This window comes from Abramis brama (assembly GCF_963993115.1).
Source record: "Abramis brama genome assembly, chromosome: 19".
NCBI lineage: Eukaryota > Metazoa > Chordata > Actinopteri > Cypriniformes > Leuciscidae > Abramis > Abramis brama.
This window is the reverse complement of record NC_139981.1, coordinates 1,234,271-1,259,413: the sequence shown is the minus strand read 5'-3', so window position 1 is coordinate 1,259,413 and position 25,143 is coordinate 1,234,271. Positions and strand designations below refer to the sequence as shown.

The window sequence follows — 25,143 nt, the reverse complement described above, 5'->3', positions numbered from 1 at the left end:
TGACAGACAGGAGCCAGAACACACGGCACATCGACTCTTCTGCGTGTCAGAGCAATGGAAGACGCTCGCCTCGTTTTAGGGGTGTAACAATACATCGTGTCACACTATATCACAATACTGAAATGCAACATGTGTCGTGGATAGTTCACCCACAATGAAAATTACTGTCTGTGAAAAAATTCAAGTTTTCAGAGTTTTAGTGTCAGTATGACATTAAACTACTATATATAATGTTATATAGTAGAAAAATAAAAAAAATAAAAAAATAACCCGGATAAACCCTAACATAGCTGCACATAACTAAATAAATCTGCACAATATATCAATAAAAAATAAAATAAACTACTAGGCCTATATATAATGTTGAATATAATGTATAATAATGTAATGGGGGAATATTTGTGGGTCCTGATAATGCCAAATGTCTGATGTTACCAGTACAAATTGACATTATTTTAAATATTTCTAGTCAGTGAAAGAGTGCAAGAATATTCATCTAAAATAATTGTTTTCAGCTTCAGAATCATGAATATTGTTATTCTGGTGTCTCTATTGTCCTGTGCTTTGGGTTTCAGCACCAAGTCCAAGACTATTCATTCACAATGTAAAACCAAATTTAGCATTTTAATAAAATTTTATCATATGTCTTAGAGTATCACAATACTATCGTATGGTGAGTTCAGTATCGTGATATGTATCGAATCATCAACACTACGCGATTTACTGTGAATTCTGTCAACGTTGAACACACAAAATCTGCGGCCCGATCTCATGAAAGTGCGTATCTATTGCACAAATTATATTTATTGTACAATTTATACAGAAAGAAATAATTTTGACGTGTATGATACGCAGTTTTCGCGTGCTCAACTAGTAATACACACACACACACACACCCCACACCACTAATCCCACCCACGGGGTTTACAGTGCGCATCATATGCACGTCAAAACTCTTTTTTTGCGTATATACAGTACTGTGAAAAAGTCTTAGGCATGTTAACCCCCCCCCCCCCCCCCCAAAAATGGCTTTAAGTCAGTTATTTCTATCTTTTGCTGTAGTGTGTCAGTAGGAAATATCAGTTTACATTTCCAAACATTCTTTTTGCCATTAATTGTAATAATCCAGTGAGATGTGTGTATGCACAAGGAGTCTGACAACAGCCGGTCTGATCTGATCTCACCATCATCGAGTCCGTCTGTGATTACATGAAGAAACAGAAGAAACTGAGACAGACTAAATCCAGAAGAACTGCGGGAACGTCTCCGAGACGCTTGAAGAAACCTTCCTGCAAAGCTACAGTACTGGGAAAAGCACTGGCACTTGTGTTAAAATGCTGTAAAGTGAGAATGCCTTCAAAAATAAAATCACAAATTTATTTATGATTTAACTTCTATTAACTAATTCAAATCAATACATGGTGTAACAACCCTTTGCGTTTAAAGCGGCTTTTGTCCAGGTACACTTGCGCATAGTTTTGCAGGAAGGTTTCTTCAAGCGTCTCGGAGACGTTCCCGCAGTTCTTCTGGATTTAGTCTGTCTCAGTTTCTTCTGTTTCTTCATGTAATCACAGACGGACTCGATGATGGTGAGATCAGATCAGACCGGCTGTTGTCAGACTCCTTGTGCATACACAAATCTCACTGGATTATTACAATTAATGGCAAAAACACCGGGAGGAGACCCCGGGGAAGACCTAGGACACGCTGGAGAGACTATGTCTCCCGGCTGGCCTGGGAACGCCTCGGTGTCCCCCCGGAAGAGCTGGAGGAAGTGTCTAGGGAGAGGGACGTCTGGGCATCCCTGCTTAGACTGCTGCCCCCGCGACCCGGCCCCGGATAAGCGGTAGAAGATGGATGGATGGATGGCAAAAACAATGTTTGGAAATGTAAACTGCTATTTCCTACTGAAACACTACAGCAAAAGATAGAAATAACTGACTTAAAACCATTTTTTATTTTTTTATTTTTTTTTTGGGGGGGGGGGGGGTATTAACATGCCTAAGACTTTTTCACAGTACTGTACATTTCGTGCTATAGATATGCACTTTCATGAGATCGCGTTGGACATTCGGCACAACACCGACTCACCCAGATCTCATATCAGGGCAAAGATCTGAGCAGAAGTGGTGTATTCCAGCCTTTACACACATAAACTCTCCCACACACGGACCGTGAATGAGAGTAATTCCCAGCGGTATTCCCAGTTTAACGTAACGAGGTGTTTTAGAGGTAATTAGTGACCCTAAAACGCTCCGGCTCCGGGATCTCGGGATCCTCCGATCGGCTTCATCTCAGAGTTTTAATTGAAGCCCACAGATGAGCCTCGTACACACAGACTGCAGGGCGATTAGCAAACGTCCTTCCTCGTGTTTGGGAGTGTAGATGAGAAACTGGTCTGAGATCATGTAGACCTCGTTCACCGACTGAGAGAATTAACACATAATGAGATTTGGGCAGCAGACATGAAGAGAATATGAGTATCAGATATATGTGTGGAGTCACTGGCTTCGTTTACATGTCGGACTGAATTCATCCCGATTTATGAATCTGAATGTAGTGTTTACATGAACGCTAAACATGTGATCGGGTTGATGTGTGTGTTTATATGTCAAGCTTTAAATCAGAATACATTTTTTGACATGCGCGAATATACAGAGTTTCCCGCTGTTTGCCCATAATAACCATTCTCATACACCGGTTCTTTATTTGTGTTAAACAGCAGACTTAATATTTATCAGATTCTGGTCATAATTTGGAGATGATGATCATATGAGCCGCTGTGCCGCTGCTTATATTGATCAGTAAAACTATGGCAAGCCATTTTAGCTTAAATTGTACCCAGCGTTACTCGTCGTAATTGCATAATTACTAGTAGGAATTCAATTAGAGAGCTCTACAAATGAATTATTATTAGTAATAATTACAATTACAGAGCTCTCTAATTGAATTCTTACTAGTAAAAATGCAATTACGACGAGTAACGCTGGGTACAATTTAAGCTAAAATGGCTTGCCATACAAAACCAGTGGTGTGTGGATGAGTCTGAAGCCAGCACTGGTGGCCGTTGTCCTGCTCCACTTCACACACGCAGGGAAAGGAGGATTAGAGAAAGACTGGAAACTCATTTATACTACACTTCATTCATCAGGAAAACGGCTCGTTCAGCGCGTCACACGTCATTACGCTATTTCAGCGTCATCGCACATGCGCAGTCCTTTCAGTTTCAGTGTTCAGTCTGATCAAGTGTTCTCTTGTTCTCTGGATCGGGTTAGAAAAGGAATAAATCACCCCTTTCAATCCGATCGAAATGTCATTCAGATCGAGCTCAATCGGATCGGTTAAGGTGTTTAGATGAAGGCTTTCCAGTCCGACTGAGCCGTCAATCCCATTACTAACGGATTATTTGGTAGCATGTAAACATAGCCGATGATGATGTGTGTTTCATAACTGTATTTATTGTATTATATTGCTTAGATTTGATCAAGCTATAATGAGAAAGAGAGACTTTGACAAATGAGAACCATTTAATACTTCACATTCTCAGAGGTTTCTCTCTCAATTTGATTAAATAGAGAACAAATGGAGACATTTGCTGAAGAGTCCGGCTTTTTGATCTCAGATGTTCCTCCTGAGAAAAAGGTGCCGGTAAAACACACACACACACACACACACACACACACACACACTCCTCTAGAGCTCAAAATGAAACGTCTCAACTTGTGTTAGAGATCTCAATGTGAACACATCTCAAATTCCTCTGTGATCAAACTCTCTGAGCTGCTTTCCACATCATTAGTGTTAATACTATAATTAAACAAACAAGGAGGCAAAAAAAACACACAACTGAAACACACACAAACGCACACACACACACACACACACACATATGGGAATGCAATCATTCTTAGAACATATTTTTGTTCATAGCTTATACCCGCATTCCCATGAAGTTATTAGAACATTATTTCTGAATGTGAGTGTTTAAAATGTCTAAATCACTTTTTTTATATTAAAATGCTTGGTTATGCGAACATTAAGGGAACATTCCATTTTATCATTCCTCAAAAATTATTGGAATGTTACTTTTGAATGTTCTCTGAACATTCCAAAACAAGCGGTTACATTTAAATAAATAAATAAAAACGTTACTAAACGTTTCAGGTAAAAACATTCCATGAACGACGCATAAATATTGTTTTTATGTTAAAAGTTTTAAGGACATTATTTTGAATGAACATTCTCTGGAAGAATGTTTGTTCATAACTTTGAGAGAACATTCCCTGTTAGCTGGGAGAGAGTTGATGTAAAGGTCAGTCACCGACACGTCAGCAACACACACACACACACACACACACACACACACTCAGCGAATCAAGCATCACTCCTGCAGATCACACACAGTCTCTTACTGAATTCAACACTAGACTAACTGTGTGTGCTGGGTTACTTCAGGGATATATACTTCAAATATGAAGTATTCACTTCTGGAAATGTTAATATCGGCAGGATGAGGACAGTATCATTCGCATACACACATGGACTGGCGTATGGCTATATAATTACCAGTGAAAATAAAAAAACAGACCCTGACCCAGTCAAAGCAATAGATGATGATTATAGAGAAGCCTCGAGTTCAGATGAACTCCGCATTTCTCTCGCACGATCGCGGTTTATTCGGCCCTCACGGGTCAGACGGGGCGGACGGGTCAGAGGGGTCGGGCGGGTCAGAGGGGTCAGACGGGTCAGAGGGGTCGGGCGGGTCAGAGGGGTCAGACGGGTCAGACGGGTCAGATGGGTCAGACGGGTCAGATGGGTAAGACAGGTCAGACGGGTCAGGCGGGTCAGGCGGGTCAGATGGGTCAGACGGGTCAGACGGGTCGGGCGGGTCAGATGGGTCAGACGGGTCGGGCGGGTCAGAGGGGTCAGATGGGTAAGACAGGTCAGACGGGTCAGATGGGTCAGATGGGGCGGACGGGTCAGATGGGTCAGGCGGGTCAGATGGGTAAGACAGGTCAGACAGGTCAGATGGGTCAGACGGGGCGGACGGGTCAGATGGGTCAGGCGGGTCAGATGGGTCAGGCGGGGCGGACGGGTCAGATGGGTCAGGCGGGTCAGACGGGGCGGACGGGTCAGAGGGGTCAAACGGGTCAGATGGGTCAGGCGTGTCAGATGGGTCAGACGGGGCGGATGGGTCAGGCGGGTCAGATGGGTAAGACAGGTCAGACGGGTCGGGCGGGTCAGGCGGGTCAGATGGGTCAGACGGGGCGGATGGGTCAGACGGGTCAGATGGGTAAGACAGGTCAGACGGGTCGGGCGGGTCAGGCGGGTCAGATGGGTCAGACGGGTCAGATGGGTCAGACGGGTCGGGCGGGTCAGATGGGTCAGGCGGGTCAGATGGGTCAGGCGGGGCGGACGGGTCAGATGGGTCAGGCGGGTCAGACGGGGCGGACGGGTCAGACGGGTCAGATGGGTAAGACAGGTCAGACGGGTCGGGCGGGTCAGGCGGGTCAGATGGGTCAGACGGGTCAGATGGGTCAGACGGGGCGGACGGGTCAGATGGGTCAGGCGGGTCAGATGGGTCAGGCGGGGCGGACGGGTCAGATGGGTCAGGCGGGTCAGACGGGGCGGACGGGTCAGAGGGGTCAAACGGGTCAGATGGGTCAGGCGTGTCAGATGGGTCAGACGGGGCGGATGGGTCAGGCGGGTCAGATGGGTAAGACAGGTCAGACGGGTCGGGCGGGTCAGGCGGGTCAGATGGGTCAGACGGGGCGGATGGGTCAGACGGGTCAGATGGGTAAGACAGGTCAGACGGGTCGGGCGGGTCAGGCGGGTCAGATGGGTCAGACGGGTCAGATGGGTCAGACGGGTCGGGCGGGTCAGATGGGTCAGACGGGTCGGGCGGGTCAGAGGGGTCAGATGGGTAAGACAGGTCAGACGGGTCAGATGGGTCACATGGGGCGGACGGGTCAGATGGGTCAGGCGGGTCAGATGGGTAAGACAGGTCAGACAGGTCAGATGGGTCAGACGGGGCGGACGGGTCAGATGGGTCAGGCGGGTCAGATGGGTCAGGCGGGGCGGACGGGTCAGATGGGTCAGGCGGGTCAGACGGGGCGGACGGGTCAGAGGGGTCAAACGGGTCAGATGGGTCAGGCGTGTCAGATGGGTCAGACGGGGCGGATGGGTCAGGCGGGTCAGATGGGTCAGATGGTTCTGATGGTTTAGCTGTTGATGGGATTACACTTATTCAGCGTGATCATCTACAGATTCTCTCGTCTCCTTCCCTCTCTCCGTCTCTCTAGCGCAGCGGCGATGAAACGCTTCCAGGGTTTTAGCATTCCGAGGCGTTTCTCTGTTAGCTTGACGCAGGTGAGTGTGTGTCAGAGAGATGCGCAATACATCTTTAATGCAGTTCTGCAGACGCAGCGGCATAAACACACAGACACGAGAACAAACAGAGGAGGAGAGGAACACACACACGCGTCAGGAAACCTCACAGATGCATGAACACACACAAACACTTAAATACGACAAGAAATAATAATAATTGTGGCCAGAATATATTTCAAATATATGTGTAAAATATATTTTGCTGAAACCTTTTAATGCTGTAAAAATTAAAAAGACTGGTTAAGTATATATATATATACACACAATATATATTTTAATTATATTTATATAAGGATATATATTTTTTAATTTAAATAGACATTTAAAGGGAAAAATATATTTTTGGGCAGAAAGCACATTTCAAATTATTTATATTTAAATACTATATTAAGATAGTATAATATATTATATATTAAAATATGCATAATATAAAATATGCATATTTTGAAAGATATTTTAAAATATAACAAAATATGTTTTGCTTAAACCTTCAAAGGACAAAATAACAATCTTAAAATCCATTTTGATAAAAAATAAAATAAAATATTATATTATATTATATTATATTATATTATATTTGTATATATATATATATATATATATATATATATATATATATATATACAGTACCAGTCAAAAGTTTGGAAACATTACTATTTTTAATGCTTTTGAAAGAAGTCTCTTATGCTCATCAAGCCTGCAGTTAAAAACAAAAAAAACCCCCAAAAAACAGTAATATTATGAAATATTATTACAATTTAAAATAATGGTTCTCTTTTTTAATATACTTTAAAATGTAATTTATTTTTGTGATGCAAAGCTGAATTTTCATCAGCAAGTACTCCAGTCTTTGGTGTCTTATGATCCTTCAGAAATCATTCTAATATGATAATTTGATACTCAGTTATTATCAATGATGGAAACAGTTGTGCTGTTTAATATATTTTTTTGGAATACTTTTTTCAGGATTCATTGATGAGTAAAACGTTAACAGCATTTATTCATAAAAACAGCATTTATTCAAAATAAAAACATTTCTAACAATATAAATCGTTACCATCACCTTTTATCAATTTAACGCATCCTTGTTGAATTAAAGTACTAATTTCTTTAAAAAAAAATAGTTATTGTTTCCAAACTTTTGAACGGTAGTGTATATTGTTACAAAAGATTTCTATTCTAAATAAATACAGTTCTTTTTAACTTTTTATTCATCAAATAATCCTGAAAAAAGTATCTCAGGTTATAAAAAAATATTAAGCAGCACAACTGTTTCCAACATTGATCATAAATCATCATATTAGAATGATTTCTGAAGGATCATAAGACACCAAAGACTGGAGTACTTGCTGATGAAAATTCAGCTTTGCATCACAAAAATAAATTACATTTTAAAGTATATTAAAAAAGAGAACCATTATTTTAAATTGTAATAATATTTCATAATATTACTGTTTTTTTTGTTTTTTTTTTGTTTTTAACTGCAGGCTTGATGAGCATAAGAGACTTCTTTCAAAAGCATTCAAAATAGTAGTGTTTCCAAACTTTTGACTGGTACTGTATATATATATATATATATATGAAGAGTTCAGATGCAAAAGCCTCTAAGTGCCATCTGAAATGTTCTTCTAGAATGATCATTTTTATCAAGCTTGTATATTTAAGTTCAGTAATTTCACTTAAATGACAATTAATAGGTCATTTAAGTGAAATGACTGATGAGCTTGATAAAAATTATCATTCTAGAAGAAAATTTCAGATACACATACATATATATATATATATGTAATTTTATATTACAGTAACTACATATTTCACAATATAGTTTTTTTTCCACTGGAAATTAAATGAAAAGTGGATTATATTCTACATTAACATGTGATAATGTCTATTTCACCAAAATATTTGTATATTAATGCAATGAGTTGCAACGTTTCTCTCCAATTATAAACAGCTAAACTCCACTCGAGTTGTGTGTCATGTTTCTTCATCACGCGTGTAAACATGGAAATAACATTCACTCCATTCACTCAAGAGGAACATTTTGTCATCATTTACATTTACATTAAAAATTGCGTTTAGCACCACATTTATCCACTCATTCACTGCAAATTATTGTAAAATGAACACAATTTCAGTTTCTGTTCCACAGAATCACATGACTTCAGAAGATCTGAAATGCGGTGCACAAATCACATGTCATTTCTGGAGCTGAGTAAATAATGGGTTTTCATTTTTGCCTGAACGTTTCCTGTAAGGGCCGACAGATGACAAACTGGACTTCGTAATATTTGATTTAAACGCTATATAAAACTGCATGTGAATGATGTGATCAGATCATTATGAATGATCTAAATCTCCCAGAGGCGACTGACACACAGCCGGCAAATAAAGTCCTGATCAAAATATATTCCAAATAGAAGGCAGCGGGTCGTTCACTTGTTAGTGTGCACTAGGGCAGAATGATGATCAATTAAGCAGATATACACATGCGATCAGCCTCCAGCGTTCCTGTGATTTACAGTGAACTTCACTGTTCTCCTCATTAGACCAATGTTCTGCGTTCTGCTCCATCATGAGCTCAGCTAAAGATAAACTTAATGTTTATGTTCTACACACACACACAATAATCATCATAGAACAATCCAGAACTATTGAGCGTTTCCAAGAGCTGTCACATCTGAGAAGCGTCACTAATTCTCACAGATCGCCTTCTTCATCTTTATCGTCTGAATTACACCACGTCAGAAAATACTCTCTTTAAATAGAGTTTAGAAAACTGTTGTACTAATGCGCGCGATTATAAAAACAAACGAACTGAGCTCCGCTGCAGTGTGAAAGAAACTTTTAGCATATATGCATGAAGAAAACATAAATGTATATTTATTTACACATATAAATATACATGTAGAGTCTTTCTCATCTATGAAAGCAGATGAAAAATACTGAAGACTCATGATCTCACTCTCAGGGCAGAGACAAACCTTCGTCCAATCAAATGTTGGCTAGAATAAGAATGCCCCGCCCCCTCAGCTATAGCTCCACCTACTTCTGACTGGCAGAGTCGGTGATAAATCACAGTTCTTGGCTAAAGTTTAAAAAACATTCCCGTCCCACAAGGACATTCATCAATATAGAAAGAAAAACGGATCGTCTAACCATTTGACCAGAGAGACAAAGACATAATAACTGCTCATAAAACCGTGTGAATAAAATATAAAATTATTAAATATTTAAAAACAATATTTATAATTTAAAATGTCTAATTATGAAATTGTGAAACATCATAAAAACATTTAAATAAAATATTTCCTCATTGAAGCATTTACGGAATTATAATTAGATGATTTAATTAAAAGTATTTCAAATGTATAAATTATTACATATTTTAAGGAAAGACACTAGGTGAACGAGGTAAAGCGTTGAAATATGCAAATGAGGCATTGATTAAATACTTAAATATGCATACATTTCGAGAACAGAAATCTGAACATTGGATAAAAGCCAGATTTGAAGAAAATATTAGAGTTGAAGGTTTGTACAGAGGGGATTTTGATAATAAATCAGAAAATATTGTCAACAGACAGAAAACATTTTAGGAAATAAACTGTTAAATAAACCAGACGAATGATAAATGAATGAAGCTTCAGAAAATAAAACTGTAAAGTTTGTTGTGTGTGAAATGGAGAATTCTGACTCAAACTTACCGCCTTTAAATTGAATATATACAGATGCAAATTAATAAAATTCAATAAAATAAAAACTTTGGATGTTTTCTTTCCACTAGTCTGAAAGTAGACAGTGTTATGAAAGCAAGATAGACCAGTGCATGAAAAACCATGCTTTTAGTAAATCGGACAGAACAACTGGTTTACTGGTTTTTAGACCCATTATGGGTCCAAAAACCAGTGAACCAGTTATTCTGTCCGATTTACATTTTACATTTTTCATTTTATGCATTTGGCAGATGCTTTTATCCAAAGCGACTTGCATTGCATTTCATGGTACACATTTTACGTTCTTATCGGTTCTTTTTCTAATCAGATTTACTTGAATTTTTTGCAGTGTGTTTGGTCAGTGTTGACTCTCACCTGGTTGAGCTGACCCATGGGTGAGCCGGAGACATTAACCGTGTGACATCTGAAGTTGAGCAGGGTGTGTGTGCGCGGTGATCCGCTCTCGTCGTGACCCGGTTCGGCCACCGGGGGCAGTAGAGCCACCGTACACAATAAACCCATGAGAGTTGGTGGGACCATCAGGGCCTCCAGAGCAATGTTAGCAGAAACCTGCACACACACACACACACACACACACACACACACACACACCGTTACGCGACCTACTTTCCTCACACTAATTGCTCCTTGGAAAATAAACATCATTCATTGTACAAGTGAGTCAAGGACTGATTATGAACATGTAAAAAGACTAAACAAAGACTCCATTAACGATCCGAGTCTGTAACCTACATTATCAGAACAATAACAGACCAGAAGCTCAGAAATGGTGATTACGTCAATATTTTACAGCGTTAGAGTAGAAACCCACCTGAGATACAGACAGCATGTACAGTATTAGTCATCAGATTAACAAACGTTAGGATCCCACGGCCCACAATGCATCAGGGAATCAATCAGCGGCGCACAAACCCATTTTCATTAGTGTTTAATGAGCAAACCTCAAGAGTAATTCATGGCAATTCACAAAATAAATGTTTTTTTTTTAATCAAAAGAAGCATGCATTCCATGCATAATATTGTTTTGCAGCTTAAATTGGCCACATATACATATATTACGCCTTTTAAAGTGCATCTTTTTCTAAATGTGTATGTGTTTTGTATGGAAGCTTGTTTCCGTCACGGAGTAAAAAAATAACTGTGACTTTTTACCTTGCAATTCTGACTTGATTTCTCGCACTTGTATCTAAACTCAGAATTTGTGAGAAATAAAGTCAGAATTGTGGGATATAACTAACCTCGCAAATGTGAGAAGAAATAATGATATTAAACATATAAACTCCTGACGTCAGTATCCACTGCAAAAATGCTTTTCTTACTCAGTATTTTTGTCTTGTTTCCAGTCCAAATATCTTAAAATTCTTAAATCAAGAAGCATTTACTAGATGAGGAAAATGACACAAGAAATTCAATTTCTATTATTAAATTCTATTATTAAACTATTGTTTTCTGATTAAAAAAAAAAAAATCTAAATTAAGTTTGTAAAAAAAAAACTCTTGTAATTCTGCTTGTTTTAAAGGAACACTCCACCGTTTTTTGAAATAGGGCTTATTCACCTTCTTTCCTACATTTAGATAGGTGGGCAAATGCATTTTTGTCTCAGTGCATGCATTGTTTTAGTTTGACAGGGTCGGCACAAGCTTAGCTTAGCATAATGAATGGAATCCTTTGTTGCCAGCTAGCATGCAGCTAGTTAATAGCGATGCAGATTAACACTAGGCGATTTCCTAGGCAGATATTGACTTGCGACTATATTAGGGGGAAGCACAGGCGAAGCACTGCTGCTTGGGCGCAGAGATATCACGCCCAAGTAGCAGTGCTTCGCCTGTGCTTCCTCCTAATATAGTCCTTAATATATAAGTCAATATCTGCCTAGGAAATCACCTAGTGTTAATCTGCATCACTATTTGTACTTGTTGTGAATACGCAGACCACAAGAAGTAATTAGGTGGGTTTAAAAAAATTTTTATATCACTTTTACTCAGGACATGCTAGCTGGCAACAAAGGATTCCATTCATTATGCTAAGCTAAGCTAGCGCCGACCCTGTCAAACTAAAACAATGCATGCACTGAGACAAAAATGCATTTGCCCACCTATCTAAATGTAGGAAAGAAAGTGAATAAGCCCTATTTCAAAAAACGGTGGAGTGTTCCTTTAAGCAAAAACAGAAAACAAGATATCATTTCTTATTTCATTTCACTTATCTACTAAATGCTTCTTGATTTAAGAATGTTTAGATATTTGGACTGGAAACAAGACAAAAATACTAAGTAAGAAAAGCATTTTTTTGCAGTGTGATAAGTTCCCGTCTGTATTTGTGTCTGCGCTCTGTGAAGAACGTTAAAGGTTTCTATTTACAACATGTTTTTGCAGTGTTGAGCACTTTAGCCAATCACAGACCTGTTCGCTGAGCGTGTGAATGCAGTGGCCAATCAGAGGCATTCGAGTCAGAATCTGCTCAGAGTTTGTTCAGCTCTGAATGGTTTCGTTATAACCAACAAAGCATGATTGTTTTTCCCCATGTGTCCTCTGAGATCTGGCTGAATGAATGTGAGCTTCACCTTTGAGATGACGGTGTTGTTGGTGTTGAGCGCGAGATCTGCGATCCGCTCCACGCACTGGACGATACGTGTGCAAGCGCGAGCTTCATTCTGAGCCATCCAGAGGACGTGTTCCTCCACCTGCATCATGTCACTGGCCACGACGAACACATGGTCACCCAACTACAGACAAACACACAATCACAGATCAGAGGACGAGACGTGACGTCCTTCCTCAGGGACCGGTTGTGCTGTTCATCTTCCTCCAGTGTGTAATGTTGCTGTTCTCTATATCAGTGTCAGTGTTTCTGAACTCTTGAAACGCCTCCATTGTAGTCTTGAGTTTCTTCCGGGAACGAACACGTCACAATATTCCTCATTATAATAATTAATGCGCAGAATAAAGGGGCGGGGCCTGGTTGAGTTAGTTAGTAGTGTGTTAAACTGGCGGTTATGGTAAGGGGCGGGACATTTCCCAAACACACTCGAAGCACTCGACCAATCAGAGCACACTGATCCAGCCGGCCAATCAGAGCACAGTGTGCTTTTCAGAAGGAGGGGCTTCATAGAGACAGGAAGTGAACAGAGCGTTACTGACAGACTGGGAAGAGAGGAGCCGCAACAATGGAGAATATGAGGAGAATAATCAACATTCAAGCAGGAAAACCTGTTCTAGTAAGAAGCAAGACTTTGTGAAAGGGCATAATAGATTTTCTTTAACATAATCAAGATATATTTACTGGAGAAGCAAAATGAAGTGACTTTACACTGACCCCACTGGCAGATTTTTTTTCTTCTTGTTTTAAGCATAAACTCACTTGATTTTGATAATTTTTTCAGAAAACAACACTTAATATTTTCAGTCATTTTGCTTCTCCAGTAAATGTATCTTGATTTATGAATGTTTAGATAATTGTACTGGAAAAAAGACAGAAATACTGAGGAAGAGCAGCATTTTTCGCATCACATGCACAGTTAATCTCCATCAACGGACTGTACTGAACTGAGTTTATGTCTTGAACAAGCCATCAAAAACTATAAGAGCTTTGCGATTCGTGATTAAGATGAGTCTCTATAGCAGAACTGAGGGTTATATCTCATTTTCTTGAATAAAGAGGCAATATTCACAGTTCTTACGTGACCTTGAAGCCCTTAAACGACATTTGAACCATGACTGGAATATATTACGGTAACTTTGACTTTAAGCTCTCACTATATGCAGTGAATGACAGCGTTAGTATTAAACCTGAGTGTTTCAGGAGGGCTGTAAATGAAGTGTGCGCTTCACACACAGTTAAAGTCATGTTCTGTTTTTATTTACCTATAAAGCAGCTTTATGCAAATCATATTCAACACGCCTTCAGTCACGAGAGCTGAAGATTCAGCACTTCACGCAACATCTTAAACAATCGCCTCAAGCATTCTCTAAGTACATGTGCATTGTTGCTTTCCAAAGGGTTTGATTCCCTATCAATGCACGTACTTGTAAAATGTAAACTTTAAATGCATAGTCAATAAAAAAACCTCTTGAAAATGCATGCAAATGTTTGTATACTTGGCGTAAAGTGTGTGTCTGGCCTGAAGGTCACATATGGAAGGAACAGCTCTTCTTCTGTTGTGTAATTAATACAAATTTCCCCAAAGCGAGTCTGTTTTCTCATTCACACCCTCCAAAAGCTCTTCTGGCGGAGTCTGCCAGTGTTATTAAAATGCTGAACGTGTTCACTGAACATGTGTACATAACACTTAAAGCTGAAAATAGCTGATAACAATGTGCAGTGACTCAAATTGCACCTAAATTGCACAGTAGCAGAGCGCCGCGTCAATGACAGCCGGGCGAAACAAGCGTGTGGAAGAGACTGAGACACACAGACTAATCCATCAGAGCTGCAGTCTTCATATCACCTCACGTCACTGCAAAAGGGGATTTCAGGCCCACGTTTACGATTGATGTATTTGAATTGCATTTAAAATTTCAATGAATTTCCATGGATTAAACCGTTTTAACATAAACAAACTAATAAATGTAATGGGATGCATATTTGTCAGTCACGCATGAAGCAGGTCAGATTTCTACACTCAAAAACTCAAGGCATAGTTTATTATTAATTATATGCAACTGTTGTTTTCATATTTTCAAAATGCATGTATTTAAAGTGCTTAAAATCCGCATTAATCTCTTCGTTGTGAAAAAAATAGTATTCAGGTAAAGTATGAACATGGTTAAAATATGGCTAGTTGTTGAACAAGCAATGGGATTTTTGTTATTGTGTATTTAAAGCACATTTAGATTATTAGTCCTATTGCAGAAATCTGACCTGCTTCATGTATGTGACTGACGAATATGCATCACATTACGTTTATTAGTTTATGTTAAAACTGTAATCCAAATGCATGGAAATGTTATATGCAATTCAAATAGATAAATATTTTTCCAGTGTAAAAATATCTAAACATTTTTAAATCAAAATGCATTTACTGGAGATGCCAAATGGCAAAAAATTAAAACAAACTCTGAAAATAAAACTTAAGTGATTTTAAATTAAATTATAATTATAACAATTAAGTGAGTACTTAAATCACGAAGAATACAAATCTGCCGATGGGAGTCAGAAAAACAAACTCAATTCAAAGGGAAAACAAGATTCTTTTTCTTGACAGATATTTGTTCTTGTTTTAAGCATAAACTCATTTTAATCAATTTCTCAAATCTTCAGTCATTCTGCTTCTTCTCCTCCTTCTACCTTGTCTTTGCTTAAATCTGTGCTGGACTGACTGGATATAGTCAGAATCCTGATGGATTAAACAGGTTGAGGCATTATGGGATGCGGTTCTCACCTCTCTGACATCATACACCAGGCGTGTGAGTCTTTCTATCAGGTGAGTGACAAATATGACATCCATCATGTCTCCGAACAGCGCCGCCCTGCTGGTGAGAGAGGAGAGATGCTGCGCCACCCTCAGCGCGTTAGAGGCGTTCACTGGTCTCTGAGTTCACATCGGAGAGAGAAAGAGCACAACTGAGAAAATATGAAGCAGCACAACTGCTTTCAACACTGATAATAATCATAAATGTTTCTTGAGCATCAAATCATCATATTAGAGTGATTTCTGAAGGATCATGTGACACTGAAGACTGGAGTAATGATGCTGAAAATTCAGCTTTGATCACAGGAATAAATTACACTTTACTATATATTCACATAGAAAACAGATGATTTACATTGGAATAATATTTCACAATTTTACTGTATTTATGATCAAATAAATGCAGCCCTGGTGAGCAGAAGAGACTCTATACATTTTTAAAATATATGTAATTTCATATAAACAAGACTATTATATTACATTGATTGATATTATGTTGGTTGACATGTTTTTGCTGTAATTGTATATTTATGAATTTTAGTGTACACATCATTTGGTGTATAAGTATATTTAAGTTGAATGTTTGAGTCTACTTTATTAGATGCATTACAGTTAAAGCTTCTATAAATCAACTTTGGTGAGCAGAAGAGACACAAACTTTAAAAAATGGAACCGTGACCCTAATCTTTTAAATGGTAGTGCATGTGCTCTTTTCCAAATTCTACTAGTTAAACCTGTGTTTTGGCTGCTAGGATTGTGTGTCAGATTATTGCATGTTGTCTGGCACAAGTCCAAAGAAACTTAAAATACTAATTGTGAAGATTATTGAGACATGAGGAATTAAAAAATCAAATCTCAAAGAATCCCTTAGTTCTCAGGCTTCAAAACACAAGTGAAGCTGTAAATCAAGGTCAGGTTGAACATCTGCTCAGTATAATCAGGTGTGTGTCGTGCCGGAGTGATTCCAGCAGGATAACGGCCCTCCAGCGATAGATAAACTCCACTCGTGATGATGATGATGATGATGATCATCAGAGACTCCGAAAGACTTGAGTGTGACTTTTTTTTTTCTTCACACTAACATAAAAACATATCATTCCAAATTTTTTATTATTAATAATTATTTATTTTTTTTAAGATTTAGACAGAGTTGACAACCGTACAAAGTCTCATGCCATTTGGACAAAGAGACATTTTTATTTTATTTTAGCAAAAGTCATTTGCGGGTCAAAAAGACCCTAAAGGCCGGATAAGGGTTAAATTATTACATTGTTTAAATTAATATATTTTTTGCTAACTTTGATTTTGTATATGTGCATTTCTGAAATGCATAACTTAGACAATTACCTCTGATAACAGATCACTCTAAATTGTAATGTGGATGTGCATTGTGAAAAGCGCTATACAAATAAATGTGAATTGAATTGAACTGAACTGAACTGAATTGAATTGAATTGAATTGAATTGAATTGAATTAAATTGAATTGATTTAAATTGAATGGAATGATGATGAAGGCTACAGACCTGTGTGAGTTCATGTAGGCTGCGTGTGAACTGGTTTGCGTATGAGCACTGGTTATAGTCATGCTCCGCCCACCGGCCCGACTGGCCACACCTCCGCCACGCCCTCTTCTCCTGAGGGGCGGAGCTAGAGGCGGAGCTAACGCTGGCCACCGCACACGGCAGGAACGCCAGGAAACCCGACAACGTCTTCGGCCACCTGAGAAAACAACATGTGAATGTGATTCAGCAGATAAAGAGTCTGTGTTCTCCTCACTGACCGCATGTTTGAGTCTTGAATCCGCTGGTGTTTCTGTGATTTTTAGTGGATTTATGATCAACATCATCCATTAACTACAAACAAACTATACTGACAAATATTAATTGGCATTTCAAACTCAACAAATGATTTGTTTGTAAAGTGTGTTTGAGCATCTTTCTTTACAATGAATGGCACTGGCTGTGATATTTTGAAATAAAACACAATAACATTCAGACATTTTACGCTACCATTCAAAAGTTTGGGGGTTGGGAACATTTTTAATATGTTTTTTGAAAGAAGTCTCTTACGCTCACCAAGACTGCAGTTATTTGATCAAGAATGGTATGATGGGTGGTTGCCAGGGTGTTGCTATGTGGTTGCCAGGGTATGCTGGGTGGTTGCAAGGGTGTTGCTATGTGGTTGCCAGGGTGTTGCTATGTGGTTGCCAGGGTAATGGGTGGTTGCAAGGGTGTTGCTATGTGGTTGCAAGGGTATGATGGGTGGTTGCAAGGGTGTTGCTATGTGGTTGTAAAGGTGTTGCTATGTGGTTGCCAGGGTATGATGGGTAGTTGCAAGGGTGTTGCTATGTGGTTGCCAGGGTATGCTGGGTGGTTGCCAGGGTGTTGCTAGGTGGTTGCCAGCGTGTGCTAGGAGTTTGCAAGGGTGTTGCTATGTGGTTGCCAGGGTGTTGCTATGTGGCTGCTAGGTTGTGTCAGGTGGTTTGCAGGGTGTGCTAGGTGTTTGCAAGGGTGTTACTATGTGGTTGCCAGGGTGTTCCTGTGTAGTTGTTAGTACGTGCAAGGTGTTTGCAAGGATATTGCTTTTCAGTTACTAGGGTGTTGCTATGCTAGATGGTTGACCTTAAACTTTTGAAACGGCAGTGCAGGTGTGACTTAAGCGTCTTTCCAAAAAACTGATCATGTTCAGAGTTTCACACAACACTTGAGGTTTGTGAAGATGAACAGTGTCCATTTGCGGCCGTCAAGTGAAGCACAAATGCTCAGTAATAAATTACACTAATTTCTCTGGTAACAACAGACTGATTTTCCAGCCCATTACAGACGTGTCCTGCACAAACACAGAACATGAAGCTATAGAAGCACCAATCAGAGAACTGACATTAAAATACAACAGAGGAGAAAAGAGGCACTGATGCATCACAACCACAGTGAAGTGATTTTTAAGTAACGACGTCTGTGTGTGAGTGTGATGTTGCTGACGGTTGGCTGGGCTTCTGTAGCTGCGGCTTCTCTGTGTGTGTGTGTGTGTGTGTGTGTGTGTGTGTGTGCTGTTAGGGTGTTCCTGAGTACTTGTTAGTACGTGCATGTGGTTTGCAAGGATGATGCTATGAGGTTACTAGGGTGTTGCTATGTGGTTGCTAGGGTGTGCTACGTGGTTGCCAGGGTGTGCTACGTGTTAGCTTAGCTGTTGCTATGTGGCTGCGCGGGTGTGCTAGGTGGTTGCCAGGGTGTGCTAGTAGTTTGCAAGAGTGTTGCTATGTGGTTGCCAGAGTATGCTGGGTGGTTGCCAGGGTGTTGCTATGTGGCTTCTAGGGTGTGTTAGGTGTTTGCAAGGATGTTGCTATGCGGTTACTAGGTTGCAAGGGTGTTGCTAGGTGGTTGAATGGTGTTGCAATGTGGCTGCTATGGTGTGTTAAGTGGTGCATCACAGTGAAGTGATTTTAAGTAACGGCGTGAGTGTGTGTGTGTGTGAGGGTGATGCTTCTGTAACTGAAGACGCACCTGAATTCACCCTTGTTGCTATTGACCCTCTCGGCCGAACAGTACAGCGCTGTCGTCTCCAGAACCACAATCTCCATGCCGATTGAGCTGTTGCCACGGGAACTGGTCACGTGACACTGCCAATTACCGGAAACCCCGACATCAATGTTGGACAGGATGAGCTCGCTGTGAGACGAGGGTGAGACGACACTGAGTCACACTTGAACATGAGTATGTTTAACAGAGTGAATCTCACACAAGCCAAATGAAACCTTTTTGTGTTACTCAAATAACACTGACATGATGTACATTTTATTTTCTGAGTGCAAAATAAATGCTAATTGGGTTGCTATTTAATAAAATTGAAAAAATCCATCAACATTTATGATATTGAGCACCGAAAAACACAAGACTAAGGCTATTCTGTTTCATTCACATTCAGCTCTGAATTAATAATATGCTAGAATTTCCAAAAGTTATTGTTCCTTGGTTTCTACAACATTTTCAAGGGAAACATTGAGGGATGCGAACAATTCATGCATGCAAACAGTAGCAGAGGAATAGTAAGTGGCTCAGTGAGCGCGCTCAAATCTTTCACAGTAAAAATGATTAGAGGCTCAGAGAGAAAGACAATGACTACTCAAGCCCGTAATCCCTCACACACACGCTTGCTCGCTCATTCACTCACTCACTCACTCACTCACACTCACTGTCACACACTCACTGTCACACACTCACTCACTCACTTTGACCTAGTGTTGCTAGGTAGTTGCTATGGTGTTTCTATATGGCTTTTAAAGTGTGCTAGGTGGTTGCTATGGTGTTTCTTTTTGGTTGTTAGGGTGTGCTAGTTGGTGCCCAGGGCATGCTATGTGTTTGCTGAGGTGTGTTAGGTAGTTGCAAGAGCGTGGCCATGTGGGTGCTAAGGTGTGCAAGGTAGTTCCAATGGTGTTATTAGGTGGTTGCCAGGGTGTTGCTAAGTGGCTGCTTACTGCCCCAACAAGATAAGACCCCACTTCAGAGTCTCTATGATACATCTATTTTTTCATTTAAACAAAATTGGCGGGGGGGGGGGGGGGGGGGGGGGGGTATACATATTTCACCATTAAAACAGATGACAAGCAACATGTCATAATTATAAAAGACACACTTCAGTAGAAATTAACAATTTTCTTGAGTTAATATCTAGAGTGCAAGGTTGCCCTGTTTAGTGCCTGTTAAGGAGAGGTAAAAAGCGGCATAAATGATCCTGATGTGTGGATGACGTCTGATTATGGCACATTATTCCTCTCTCAGCTGCAGTCCGGCAGCACTTAGATCCCTGATTAACGACCTTGGACCCTCGGACCAGTACTAAAGAATGACCCATCTGTAGCGCATATGGCTCAGAGACCAGTTTGAAGAGAGTGAGTGTGTGTGTGTCTCTGTGGCGCGAAGCAGAGCTGTGCTTGTGCCCCGTTGAACTGACAACCACACAGCAAACATAACAGAGTGCTCCCCCTACTGAGACACGAGTGATGCTCCACGCTCACGATACCACACAAGCAGAAATATACACAACAAACACACAGAAAAGACTCCTGGTGTGTTACACACACACACACACACACAAAAATTAAGCCATTCAGGATTAGAACAACATGAGGGTGAGTAAAATCACAAATGTAATCTCCTTAATATTCAATTATTGCTGTTAGACAAGAATAAAGTTAAATATGGGGCAGGCCGCATAGCAACAACATTGCAAACACCTACAACATATTAGCAACCACAGCTACACCCTGCCATTATTATTATTATTATTATTATTATTACCCACAACACATAATAAACTGCATAGCAACACCCTGGCAACCACACACAACACATTAGCAACCACATAGCAACACCCTGGCAATCACACTCAACATTTGGAACCACATAGCGACACCCTAGCAATCGCCCAAAGCACAATTGCAGCCGCATAGCAACACCCTGGCAATCACCCATGACATATTAACCACAGGAACACCCTGGCAGTGGCAACCACACATAACACGTTAGCAACACACTGGCAACCACACACCACATTTGCAACCGCATAGCAACACCCTGGAAACCATCCATAACATATTAGCAACCACAGCAACACCCTGGCAACCACACATAATACATTAGCAACACCCTGAAAACCACACACAACATATGCAACCGCATAGCAACACCCTAGCAACCACTCAAAAAACAATTGCAACAACATAGCAACACCCTGGCAACCACCCATAACATATTAGCAACCACAACAACACCCAGGCAACCACACACAACATATTATCAACACCCTGGTAACCACACACAACATTTGCAACCACATAACACCCTGGCAACCACCTATAACATATTAGCAACCACAACAACACCCTGGCAACCACAAACAACACCCTGGCAACCACACACAACATTTGCAACCACATAGCAATGCCCTGGCAACCACCCATAACATATTAGCAACCACAGCAACACCCTGGAAACCACACACAACACATTAGCAACACACTGGTAACCACACACAACATTTGCAACCACATAACAACACCCTGGCAACCACCCAAAGCACAATTGCAACTGCATAGCAACACCTTGGAAACCACCCATAACATATTAGCAACCACAACAACACCCTGGCAACCACACACAACATCCAATCATAATGCCAGTGGGTTTTGCATACAATACTCATGTTTTCGTCAAAATAAAATGAAATTCTGTAAGTGTCCGAGCAAGAGCAGAACAAGCATCACTGAGAACACAAAGACACACACACACTGTGACCTACATTCACACAACAAAGCTCTATTGTCCAGCCATCCACGTCTCCGAAACGCTTCACTAGCAGCATTCACAATCATGCACTAATATTTCTCAATCTGAGGATAATAACAGGCCTGTGAATGCTGAAGTCGGGGGGCTTCACCGATGAATATTTTAAAACCCAGAGCATGAAAATAGTTCTGTCCACTATAGAGACTCGTCCAGTCAGTATCGCGGGAGCTTGAACAACAAGAGCAGGTAAATAAACGTGAAATATTAATAAAACATTGAAAACTAAAAGGGACACAAACACACTCAGAAACACTTTTGACTCTAGAGTTTGATACAACTTTTAGTAGATCTAAAAGCAACTTACAGTGCATTCATGCTATATATACATCTTATTGAGCTTTCTATTCATCAAAGAATACTGAGAAATAAAGTGTATCACGGTTTCCACAAAAATATGAAGCAGCAAAACTGCTTTCAACATTGATAATAATCATAAATGTTTCTTGAACATCATATTAGAATGATTTCTGAAGGATCATGTGACACTGAAGACTGGAGTAATGATGCTGAAAATTCAGCTTTGATCACAGGAATAAATTACACTTTATTATATATTCACATAGAAAACAGATGATTTACATTACAATAATATTTCACAATTTTTACTGTATTTTTAATTTTAAAAAATGCAGCATTGATGAGCAGAAGAGATGTGTATAGTATAGAGAAAAGTATATAATATAATAATCATCTAAATAAACTAGTCTTCTGAAAGTTTCTACACTATCAATTTTGAGAAATAAAACAATAATTTTAAACATTTACATTCTAAATTCTTCGATACGCCTCATAACGGGTTGAACATTTTCATATTTTTCTTCATTTCCTCAATGACGAGGTTTATTTGAGGAGGATTTAAGGTTGATATGAGCTTTGTCTCAGGTTTCATCTCAACTCATGAGACTGATTATTCCATCATAAAATCCTCAATGTTCCTCTAAAGGTTGAACAAATACTGTCAGCTTATGGAGTCATTAGATCATGAGGATGAAGTGAAATCTGGCTTTATGGGATTAAAGACGAGTTACACACTTGACCGTACTCTATAAACACGTGAGACAGTTAAAGAGACTGGAAAAACAAAGAACTTGACAGGAGTTTATTTGAAAGGTTTTCCTCATAGAAACACTGAAACACAAACCTACTAAAGCAGCCAGAGAATCTCACTGGAATAAACTCTAACCTGAGACAGACACAAACCCTCGTCAGACAAACTGAGCCATAATGAGAGAATTAAACTCCAGTCGCCATGGTTACCGCATCACATCACCCGCGAGCCAATCAGCAGCGAGAGCCAGAGATTCTGTGTGTGAGTGAGAGAGTTTAAAGCAATGTTTATGGTAAAGTCAAGATGAACTCAAAATCAACTCCATTCAAAATCAATTCACTTTCTTAATCCTGTAAAGCCTGACATATGAAAAACACACACGTCTGTCCTGCAAACGGTCCGACTACAGTCTGGTCTTAAATCAAGCAATTAGCGCTGGGGAAAGTGCAGTTTTCTGAGACGTGCGTCACACACACACACACACACTGACAGTTTACGGCAGGATCGACCACACTAACTCACTCCATCACGCTTACAGCTGTGTGTGTGTGTGTGTGTGTGTGTGTGTGAGAGAGAGAGAGAGAGAGAGAGAGAGTGAGTGAGTGAGTGAGTGCGTGAGTGAGTTTGTGTGTGTGAGTGCGTGTGTGTGTGTGAGAGAGATTGTGTTTGAGTGTGTGAGAGTGAGTGAGTGAGTGAGTGAGTGTGTGAGTGAGTCAGTGAGTGTGTGAGTAAGTTTGTGTGTGTGAGTGTGTGTGTGTGTGTGTGTGTGTGTGTGTGTGTGTGTGTGTGTGAGAGATTGTGTTTGAGTGTGTGAGTGTGAGTGAGCCAGTGAGTGAGTGAGTCAGTGAGTGAGTGAGTGAGTCAGTGAGTGAGTCAGTGAGTGAGTGAGTGAGTAAGTTTGTGTGTGTGAGTGTGTGTGTGTGTGTGTGTGTGTGTGCGTGAGAGAGAGATTGTGTTTGAGTGTGTGAGTGAGTGAGTGAGTGAGTTTGTGTCTGTGAGTGAGTGAGTGTGTGTGTGTGTGTGTGTGTGTGTGTGTGAGAGAGAGATTGTGTTTGAGTGTGTGAGTGTGAGTGAGTCAGTGAGTGAGTGAGTGAGTGAGTAAGTTTGTGTGTGTGTGAGTGTGTGTGTGTGTGTGTGTGTGTGTGTGTGTGTGTGTGTGTGTGCGTGAGAGAGAGATTGTGTTTGAGTGTGTGAGTGTGAGTGAGTGAGTGAGTGAGTGAGTGATTAAGTTTGTGTGTGTGAGTATGTGTGTGTGAGAGAGAGATTGTGTTTGAGTGAGTGAGTGAGTGACTGAGTGAGTGAGTGAGTGAGCGAGCGAGTGAGTGAGTGAGTGAGTGAGTGAGCGAGTGAGTGAGTGAGTGAGCGAGTGCGTGTGAGTGAGTGACTGAGTGAGTGAGTGAGTGAGTGACTGAGTGAGTGCGTGAGTGAGCGAGTGAGTGAGTGAGTGAGCGAGTGAGTGAGTGAGTGAGTGAGTGTGTGTGTGTGTGTGTGCGTGTGAGTGTGTGAGTGAGTGAGTGAGCGAGTGTGTGTGTGCGTGTGAGTGTGAGTGAGTGTGTGAGTGAGTGAGTGAGTGAGTGAGTTTGTGAGTGTGTGTGATTATGCTGATTATGGGACCGGTGTTTTGGTTGGCCGGTGGAGTCAGACAGGGCCGTTCCCGTCTCTCTCTCTCCCTCTCTCTCTCTCTCTCTCTCTCTCTCTCTCTCTCTCTCTCTCTCTCTGCCAAGAGCAACATTACCGCACAGGTTCCACTCGTAAAGTAGAGCAGCGTTTGTATGTACAAGAAGAGAGCGGGATTAAACGAGAGGCCTAATCAGAAGGAGAATGTCGAGACATCCATCACGTCCTGCAGGAACGACTCTTGGAATGAGCGACGGAAAATAGAGAGAAAAATTAGAGGATGACCAATAGCTCTGAGCGTCCTCATATTCACCTGAAACACAGCATGACAGCTGTCAATCAAACACATCACAGGACCAAACACAGAACTGCATGATTAATCGAATCGCAATATGGTTTGGTGCAATTATCAGATGGTAATTAAATCAATATATGCGCTGTGTGTTTCAGAGAGAAGCGTGGCTCTGTGTTCGTTTATACGTGAGCCGTTCATGATCCGCTGGTGTTTTCTGCTCTGAGTCGGAGTCAATTTAACATGCATTTGTGAACCAAAACACACAACAACCATCTTCACATACAGTACGTGTAAAGAGAA

At 40.5% G+C, this 25,143-nt stretch overlaps 1 protein-coding gene across 1 annotated transcript in view; it reads right to left on the bottom strand.

Moving 5' to 3' along the window:
* Positions 1–25,143, bottom strand: part of LOC311070222 (adhesion G protein-coupled receptor A3-like) — a 117,769-nt gene that overhangs the window by 72,986 nt on the left and 19,640 nt on the right. The window contains exons 4-8 of the mRNA XM_084093969.1: positions 19,043–19,207; positions 17,063–17,258; positions 15,509–15,658; positions 12,692–12,853; positions 10,482–10,676 (exon numbers count right to left, since the gene is read on the bottom strand). Coding sequence (XP_083950095.1) covers positions 10,482–10,676; positions 12,692–12,853; positions 15,509–15,658; positions 17,063–17,258; positions 19,043–19,207 — 868 coding nt within the window. The remainder of the gene's footprint in view (positions 1–10,481; positions 10,677–12,691; positions 12,854–15,508; positions 15,659–17,062; positions 17,259–19,042; positions 19,208–25,143) is intronic.